Source organism: Grus americana, chromosome 10 (assembly GCF_028858705.1).
Source record: "Grus americana isolate bGruAme1 chromosome 10, bGruAme1.mat, whole genome shotgun sequence".
NCBI lineage: Eukaryota > Metazoa > Chordata > Aves > Gruiformes > Gruidae > Grus > Grus americana.
In genome coordinates, this window is record NC_072861.1 from 8642684 (window position 1) to 8652588 (window position 9905).

The 9905-nt window shown below is 34.4% G+C and overlaps 1 protein-coding gene across 1 annotated transcript in view; it reads left to right on the forward strand.

Moving 5' to 3' along the window:
* The window catches only part of ADAM10 (ADAM metallopeptidase domain 10), a 52257-nt gene extending 44584 nt beyond the window's left edge, over nt 1-7673 (forward strand). Inside the window, exons 12-16 of the mRNA XM_054837099.1 lie at nt 2037-2220; nt 3394-3502; nt 3800-4020; nt 4764-4890; nt 5371-7673. Of these exons, the coding sequence (XP_054693074.1) occupies nt 2037-2220; nt 3394-3502; nt 3800-4020; nt 4764-4890; nt 5371-5465 (736 nt within the window). The 3' untranslated portion in view covers nt 5466-7673. The remainder of the gene's footprint in view (nt 1-2036; nt 2221-3393; nt 3503-3799; nt 4021-4763; nt 4891-5370) is intronic.
* The last annotated feature ends 2232 nt before the right edge of the window (nt 7674-9905 follow it).

The window sequence follows — 9905 nt, forward strand, 5'->3', positions numbered from 1 at the left end:
GTGTTGTGCAGAAGTCTTGCAAAAACTGTATGATTCAGAAAAACGTGACTAGGATGCTGTTTCTACAATAGGTAGAAAGTGTTAATTGCCCAAAGGGCAATGGAGGATATTATGATACTGGATCCTATCCTAGTGCCATTTCCACATCATTGCCTAACTGGAAGATGACTGGAGGATAGGATTGATTTTTTTTTTTAATTCTTTTTTAATGTTTGTTTTATAAATTAAATTATGTTTTTAAGTCACCTTGTATCTTGGCAGTCTTGTATACACGATGATATATAAGAGGAGCTTTTAAAGATCATAAAATTTACAGTGAAGTAAGTCAAATTCTACCTTTTTATTTCTGTGACTTAAGACACATGTTAAATTTTTACCTCAAAACTTAAGTGGATTTTTTTTAACGTGAAAGGCATGAGCTTTTGTTCCTCTCTAGAGACAGACATAAATCTAATATCTGGTTAGACTCTTGGCCAAAGATGAAGAGAAAATTACTATTGTTTTTAAGTCTAAACCAGTTCAACTTTTTAATACAACATACACAATTTTGTTCTAATTAAACTTTCCAGCCCTAGAAACTATCTTTGTCATCCTGGGAAGTGTAAGTAAAAGTAGCATCTACTGTTAAAATGTGTTTGACAGCATAGACATTGTAGAAGGACCATCTCCCGTGAATTCATAGTTGCAATAATTTTGTGTCTTCCCCCCGCCTTGTAAATTCTTATTATTTCTGCCAGGAAAAAAAAAGGCCTCACATTGTCTTGTTTTATAATTGGTTTCTGAGATCTTATGTTGCACCTATGGCGAGGAGCTGTTTCCTTCTGAGTACTCAAGGTGCCACCATCACCTCCTTTCTTTCCTGTCTCGCATTCAGCTGACTGTAGTCTAGCTTTATGCCCGGCTGGAACAGTCTTAAATATGAATTGCTGCACCATTTTTGTTTTAAATTCCTTTTTTTCCAGTTCTGTTAAGATTGAAAATTTTGCTGTAGAGACTTTTCCAAAGACATGTAATGCAAATCCAAGGGTAATAATGGATCACATAAATAACATGTTAAAATACATTTTAGGAAAACTGTGGTATCTATCCAGCTAGTTTACCTGTCTTTTAGTCTTTTTCATGTGTGATGTAAGAGTGATTTTTTTTTTGTTAGCATGCTATAGTTTTAAAACAGAGATCCTGACCTGCAGAAGGTCTGTGCTATTTTCCGATGTCCACTGAATGCCAATGAGCGCACTGTGAATAGTGTTGATAGAGAATAATTCGAAATGAAAACTTAGGAGGTTTACCTTTAATCAAGTAGTTACGTGTGGCTTATAACCTTCACTCTTCTGCTGCACGTAATGGCGTATGTACCCAAACACAGCTTCAGAAAGAAATGATTGTTTCCTGCTGTTTCCTGCTGATAGACTGGTGTACATACAGATGCTTTGATCTCTGTGAGAGAAAGGAACACAAGTGTTTCAGAGGAACCAGTGAAGCCATATGGCTTCTCTGACAAATGTTCCCTTCCCTAAAACTTGTTTGTATGCTGACTGTGACTTCTGATGTAAGATCTGACCTGTCTCCTTCCCTTTTCTCGTTTATTTAAACAAAGTGGTATGGCTACAGAAAGTAGGGAGAAAAATTCTTACGGATGTTAATTGTGACAGATAAATCTTGACATTGAAACTGATACTATCAAACTACTCAGTTGTTCCTGAATTCATTTTGCCAACTTGGTAATTGAATGTTTGATATATACAAACTTGGAAATGCTGTTGTTTTCTATATATTTTAATTTAAAATGTGCTTGTACTGTTTTTCTAACATAATGCAAATAGCTTAATTGTTTACTACAATGATTAAGAAATCTGTATTCAGTGCAGTAACCTTTTGTTATCTTAAGGGACAGAAAAAAATATTTCCAATTCACATTTATTTTACTCAGCACAAATCATAAATATGTTGAGTGTTTGAGTAGATTTCAGGATGAATAGCTCTTCTGGAATTGTTCATTCTTTTTCTTTACATCCATGTTTTCTGTTTATTTCTAGCCCTAGTCAAGGTCCCTGCTGTACTGCACAGTGTAATTTCAAACTGAGGACTGATAAGTGTCGAAATGATTCTGACTGTGCAAGAGAAGGAATGTGTAATGGTGTCAGTGCTCTCTGTCCAGCATCTCAGCCTAAACAGAACTTCACAGATTGCAACAGGGGCACACAAGTTTGCATAAATGGGGTATGTTTTTTTCCCAGTCATATGCAACTGCAGTTGTTTATTGCAAGGCACTGTATTATGAGGTGATATGGTTGCAATACTTAGTGGATAAGAGTGTAAAATTAATCTCTTTTTCAATAAAAAAAAAGTTTATTGGTTTCAGTCAAAATAACTGTGAAGGTGCACCAAATATTAAGAAGCAGGTAACAAATATCAAGCTAGTTTTACTATTTGAGAAAGTTCCTTTTAACGTTTTTTGTAAACATCAAGAATATGAAAGTGTTTTATTTCCTAGTTCCATCTTTTAATTATTCTTCAGTCTTGGTCAAGTAATTTTGTTGCCTTAGAAAATTAGATATGCTATCAGTACATGTTGAATTTGGTTTAATGAAAATATACAGTTGCCCCACCCATGTACATGTAACACAGATGTGCAAGCATATAGAACCACTCTGAACTGCCATTAGTTTCCTGGGTTAAAGAGTCTATGGCAGTTGCTATGAAATATTGATGGGACAACTATTATAAATTGATCTATGCTTGCTTGGAAGCAGAAGCAAGCAGAGAGCTGTAACTCGTGTTGCTGTAAGTCTGTTTTCTGCAGTCCAGATTTTGAATCAAATGATACTGCTTGTAATAATTTTTCAACTAATTTAGAGTCATCTTAAAGATAGAGGAATTGTCTTTATATAGTTACTTGATTTTGAAAGAAGATTATAAATACACTGAAATTTTTTTATTTTAATTTGAAGGGTCCTTCCACAGTGGAATTAAATACAGAATCTTTCCCGCCATTAATTTTTTTTATTTTCTGAGAGAAAATATTTTTCAAGACATGTATTTGATTGATTTATTTTCCTAACCACGTTTTGAGTAATCATCTTTTAGTGTGAATTGCAGTGCTGTGAGTGTTTTGCAGGGTACTCTGAGGCCCTAAAGGAAGATACAGTGTTAAAAAATAAAATAGAGTAAATCACCTTAAAAAAAAAAAATCATCACATAAGCCTAAATGCTGCAATTGCATAAGTGTAATGAATTTTTTGGTTTAAAAGAAATTCAAGCTGCTATTTTTATTGATAAGCATCTTTAGACCTATGATTATGCTTTCAGCTATTAAAAATTAATATCTTTCCTAATGCCAGTGTGCTTAAAAGTGAAATCGATTTTTGTGTTCTCGTGCTTTTGTCTCAACAGCAATGTGCTGGCTCTATCTGTGAGAAATATGACTTGGAGGAGTGTACCTGTGCTAGTTCAGATGGCAAGGACGATAGAGAATTGTGTCATGTCTGCTGCATGAGAAAAAGTAAGATTTGTCTGAATTGTAAACATAAATGTAGCAGTAGGTATCTAAGGAATCTTCTCATGGGGTTTATATTTTAGTTTTTGTTAACTTGAGAGAGTACTGTGATTTTGTTTATACTTAGTTTTAGATAGACATTGCATTGTATTTTGTAGGAAGTAAGGAATATATTTTTTGTTTTTACAGATTAATAGAAACTTGCCGTTTTTCAAAAGCATTTTGAACAATTGAACACCAAGATATTCATGCACATATGTTTTAATACAAGAAGGTTTTGATTAATTTGTATTCACTTTTCAGTGGACCCAGCTACTTGTGCGAGTACAGGCTCTAGTCAGTGGGAGGAACACTTTGGTCGTAAAACTATCACTTTGCAACCTGGATCTCCTTGTAATGATTTCAAAGGCTACTGTGATGTGTTTATGCGGTGTCGGCTAGTAGATGCTGATGGCCCTCTAGCTAGATTAAAGAAAGCAATTTTTAATCCGGAGCTATATGAAAATATTGCAGAATGGATTGTGGTAAGTACTTTTTTAATCTTATCAGTCTAATATAAAATTTTATTGTTAATCAATATTCCAAGTTGGTAAGTGTTGCTGTATATATACAGTACTTCAGCATTCTTCAAAGGATATTCAGTCCTTGTTTTACTAGTTTTTATAGAAGCACCCTCAGTGCAGCAAATAAGTTTGACAGAACAAAGGGAATGGAAAGAAATAAAAAATAAGTAAATATTTTGTGTCAATACCGGTATTCACTCCACCGTCTGTTTTGGTGTTAATGTTCACGTTTTTAATTTACTGGGTTTTCCTGTTTTAATTCTTCATATTTGAATGCCCCGACTTCTTTTAAGGAACTAAGTAGATTGATCTTCAGCACTTATTTTTATTGCACTAGATTACACTTTAATAATAGACTGGGAGGAAAGCTACAGTGAAACACCATTATAGAGCTGCATAGTCAATTTTGTGTAAGCTGTTGATTGGTTTAGGCTTATATAGCTCCATTGTAGGGTATCTTCTGTGAAATACTCTTTTGATAATAGCATGAATAAGAAGTATTTGGGGGGGTTGTGTAAGAACTTTGAGGACATTTTTCTTTGAAATGTTTTTCTTAAAAATGTTACAGTCTTTTTAAGCGATGTTTCAGAACAGATTTTTGATGACTTTTAAAAGGCAAAGGAAAGCCGTATTCAAATAACCCCTGACGCTTGTCTCTTGTTCATGTGTGACAGCCCCTCAAAAATATTTTTTTATGTTTTTAGGCTTATTGGTGGGCAGTGTTGCTTATGGGAATTGCCTTGATTATGTTAATGGCTGGTTTCATTAAGATATGCAGTGTTCATACTCCAAGCAGTAATCCAAAGTTGCCTCCTCATAAACCACTTCCAGGTGAGTATGCCAGGTAATTAAATTTATAGAGAAATGTTTTCTCCTCAACTGTTTTATTCTACAGGGACACTACAGTTGTCCCAACCTACGGTTCTTAGTTTGGTACTGTGAAACTACAAATGCAATTCCTGCCAGTGAAACAATTCCTAAAAATGTAACTCTTGCCTTATTTTTTCTATAACATAATATGCATATCAAAAGAAAGCTTTGAAGACCTTTTCTAAGTCGGAGTTCCTTTTATTTCCTGTTCCATACTACATTTTGTAAAAAACCTTCTTGTTTAAGGAACTACAGTTGAGCTAATAAAATATATTCTGTAAATCTTCCGTGCAGTTAAGCATCTGTTTAAAACCTTGCAGGTCTAAAACTGAAGCCTTTCAGAAAAATAGTTATACTGATTTGCACAGCCAGGGTAACATTTCTGGAAATAATTTCTTTTTTGAAATTCGTTTTAATAATGTATACCTTTCTGTGAAACAGGCACTTTAAAAAGGAGGAGACCACCACAAACCACTCAGCCACCACAGCGGCAAAGGCCTCGAGAGAGTTATCAGATGGGACATATGAGACGTTGACTGCAGCTTTTTGCCTTGGTTCTTCCTAGTGCCTACAATGGGAAAACTCACTCCAAAGAAAACCTAATAAGTCATTGTCCCTGGTCTAACTAAAAAATTGAAGAGGAAAAAAAAAAAGCATGATCTGCCCTCAAAACAAGTGGAAATGGTTAATTTTTAATGAGCAAATCTTCCAGCTCAGAAAGAAGAAAAGTGTTTTTCTTGCGTATTTTTAATTTAGTGGCACAAAGTCCTAGAGTATCATGATTCTTTCCCCCTTCTGTGCTCTTCATTGCTGCATTTTCTTCACTTGCAGGCAAATATGGCTGTAGTAAAACTTGTATTCAAGAATTGAAAAAAAAAATATATATTTTTCAACTGCCAGACGAGGCTAGGAAGCTAGACCACCTCAGCATCGGAGACATTACTTGTCAATGTATATACATTGTTATATGCAGACATGTATTTCTAACGTACACCCGTACTTGTGTGCAATTGTAAACAAGAGAATTGCAATATGGATGTTTCTTTGTATTATAAAACTTTTCCGCTATTAATGAAGAAATTACTGTTTAATTGACATACTCAGGATAACAGAGGATGATGGTGTGTATTGGTCAAGGATCCTGTGATGCTTTACACAGCAATTTTGAATCAAATCAAACTTCTTTTTATCATGATGAAAGTTGTTTCAAGCACTCATTTCATCTTTATCAAACAGCTGCTAAGACATAGCATACAAGATTGAATGGTCTTTTAGAGATATAGTAGGTGTTCTGCAAACTTTGCAAATGCCAGAATGTTTCAAAAATGTTTTATATGTGTCTGATTTCTTGTAGCTCAGCATAAATATTTTTAATTTGTCTGATTATTCAGTTAAGTAATGAATAGTTAATTGAAATATTTCCATACTTTATTAGAAAATTCTTCCTGTTACTCAACTTGTTTTAAAAAATGCAATGAGTTTATTTGGGCTGTTCAGATATTCTTACAGTATACTAATTAAGTTTGCGTTCTGAGGGATGTGGAAAGAAAGAAAAGCTGTAGGTTTTTTATTTTCTTAATTTATCAGATACTTGGATAACTTTTCAGCATGATACTGTTGATTGATAACCACTAGAGTAGAGTGATTTGCCCAGCTACTGAGGCAGAGTTAAAATTGTAGTTAGGACTACCAATATTCCCACATTTTATAACAGTAGTGAAGTTCAACAGCACAATGTCCCATTCCAAAGTTTTTATTACGAATGTAAATAATTGGCATTTTTGAAATGGAAACAAAAGATGTCTTAAGGTGCTTACTGCTATGCAGGAGATGAAAGGGGGCATTACAAAATGTTTAAGCTTGTGATATATTTATTGCTTGTTTTCCAAAAGCACCGAGCTAATTAGATGCAAATGGCTATAATTTTCCTGGCTTTGCTTAGGAGAAAATTTACTAAGGGTTGGACAGGCTTCCTTTGTTTGTTTTTTTTTGTTTTGGGTTTTGGGGGTTTTTTTTTTTTTTTAATTTTTGTTTTGTTTTTTTAAGAGTATAAGGTTTACACAATCATTCTCATAATGTGACGCAAGCCAGCAAGGCCAAAAATGTTACAGAATATAATGGGATCTCTTCCTTGTAAACTTGTACAGTATGTGGTAACTTTTTCAAAATACAGCTTTTTGTACATGGTTTAGAGACAAATTTTGTACATGAAACCCCAAGTCCAATAGACTATATAAATAATTCTAAATGATCTTAACTAGTTAGAAGTGTATGTAGTTGCTTTTAAGTCATTTTAAATACATTTGTTTTAAGACTGTGCAAAGATTGGAAGTGGGTTTGCATTTCTAAAATGGTGACTTTTCTTCAGCAAGAGTTCTTAGTAACTTCTTGAGTGTGGTAGACTTTGGAACATGTAAATTTTTTGCCTGTAATGTTATCCTGTGGTAGGATTTTGGCAGACAAATGCTGCCCTATTTTATTTTGAGTCTAAGTTAAATGTTTTCTGAAAACAGAAATGTGCACTGAACTCTCCACTGCAAGTCAAGATGTGGTAAAACCGAAAGAAAGTTCAAGACAATGAAATGGAATACTACTGTCGATTTCATGTCCACTGTGTTTTATACAGTATCTTTTTTGTTCACTTTGGAAATTTTTACTAAAAATGCAAAAAATTAAAAGTATTGTGCGAAGATATGTAAGGTTTTTTGAAACTTGAAATGCATTAATAAATAGACTTGATGAAATAATCTTCTGGAGATCCATTTACTTTTTCAACCCTGAAACAAAAAGGAATATACAGATTCTGCTCCTACTTAATTTTTGGCTTTTGCTGGAAAGGGACTATGATGACAAAAAAAATAATCTTTACACTATCAAAGGGCACCTCCCAGTTGTAACATCATACAGTTAAATGCAAGAGTAAATGTTTGTGTGTAACCTTTTTAAGGAAAAGCCCTAAAACTACCTTTAAATTATTTGTATGATCACAGGAGTACAGCTTTCTCTGCTCTTTTCTTCAAAATGGAAACTAGTTACTGGTGGGGTATTCGAGTCTGGCCCCGTAGCTACTGAATGATACCTTCTGAAAGAAAGAGATTTTTGAAGAGGAATACTGGGGTTAACGTGCAATACTCTGAATGTACAACTGATGGACTTGACTTTTAGAAGGAGCAAATTTGCTATTTGCAAGATGTTTTAAAACTGCTAAGCTAGGTCTCTGTGTTTTCATGTGTGTTGTATAGTTGATTTAACTGATAAGAGGGCTTTTAAAAGCCAAGTCCTGCCAGCTTATTTCATTCTTAGGGCTTTTTGTTGAGGATGACCTGCTTAGACATCTGTTTCCCTAACTGAGCAGCATAGACTTTGATGTAATCAAAGAATATTCAGAGTTCCTTCCTCACAGTACTTTTATTTTATTTTTTCCCATGATTTTTTTTATATATATAGAAGTGCTTCCCCTTGTAGCTAAATAGCGTTTTCAGGGCTAAAGGTATTAAAAGAAGATCAGTTGGAGCAGAGCCCTTCTGCAAATCAACATCACAGATGCCTCATAGATTTGGTGGTGGTTGCATTTAAATTTCTGCCTAGGAATGCAAACCAGAGGGATAGAAATAATGCCTAAACATCAAAAGTACAAATTTTGTGTATATTTTGAAATATGTTTGAGGGAAACAAATTAGTACATGAATAGCTGTAATTTTTCTAACTAATATTGGACCTAATAATTCCTAGTTGTAGCTATTCATCTATTCATCTTGTATTTCTTAATGTTTTAGTCATTAAATGTATGCACTCAGCTCTGGTGTTAGAAGCACGTAGAGTCAGAATAGTGAGAATGTGAGAAGGGCAGCAAACTCCTCTTAAGATATAAAACTGTATTTATACTATACAGACTGTAAGTCAGTGATCCAGCGTGCCTTTAATTAATGTTCCACTATTTCTTTCAGAAAAAAGATACAAAAAAGAGGGAAGAGATTTTTACTTCTGATTCCTGGAGGTTCATTACAGAGAGATGATTAAAAGGACAGCAGTCGTTACATCGTTCTGAGCTGTGCTTGCCCTGACAGGACTAGGCTCCTGATGGCTTTCAAGGTCTCAATTCAGTTGCGTGAAGCGAGACAGGAATAATTCCAATGAGCACAAAGTGAGGCACTGCTATAGGAACTTGCAATTGCAGGTATGACTTTAGTTATGCTTGTGCATTGTAGAACTTTGAGTATGCTGCAACTTGGGCTTTGTTTCATTTTTATATCAGAAGTCAGTGTAATGGCTATCAAAACACAGGACAGATTTGATCATATGGTTTGTGAAAAATGCCATCAGAATAAATATCTTCATATCTGTAAGAGTTCAAATACTGAATGTTCTTTTAAATTAAATTTAAATTGAATTAAAGTTTTCAAATACCTGAGGATATATTAGCTTGTTTCAGTTGAACTGGAGAATGAGGATTTCTAAGGTGTCTGGGGAAAAAAACAAAGGTAGTATCCCTGTTACTTGAGGATTGTACTTGTCAACCCAGTGTAGATGTCTCTGACCTTTTTTCCACCTGCTTTTCCTGCACTAATGTTTTCAAAGTTGTTTCTCCTAAAGGTTAGATCCCTCTGTCAGCCGTCTTCCCATGTAAGTGATAGTACTAGGAAATACTAATTTTAACATCTAAAATGTTTCTAAGTGTGTTAGGATGTGTAACTACGTGACAATCATGTCTTGAAAGGCTCTGTGAATACTTATGTCTTACATCAGACAGCATTAAAAACTGTTTTCCCAGCTCTCTAGTGCTTGCTTTTTTTTTTTTTTTTCTTTCAGATATAGTGAAACACTAACGTCGTTTCTGCACTGGAGAGGAAGCACAGTCCAGTTCTTTCTAGCCTTTGTCTCTTGCTCTGTCACCCTTCAGTATCTTCTGAAGAAAGCTGCTTTTTGAGGAGTGGGGTAGGATTTGGTTCAGGAACCTTACAAAGTTCATAGCTTAG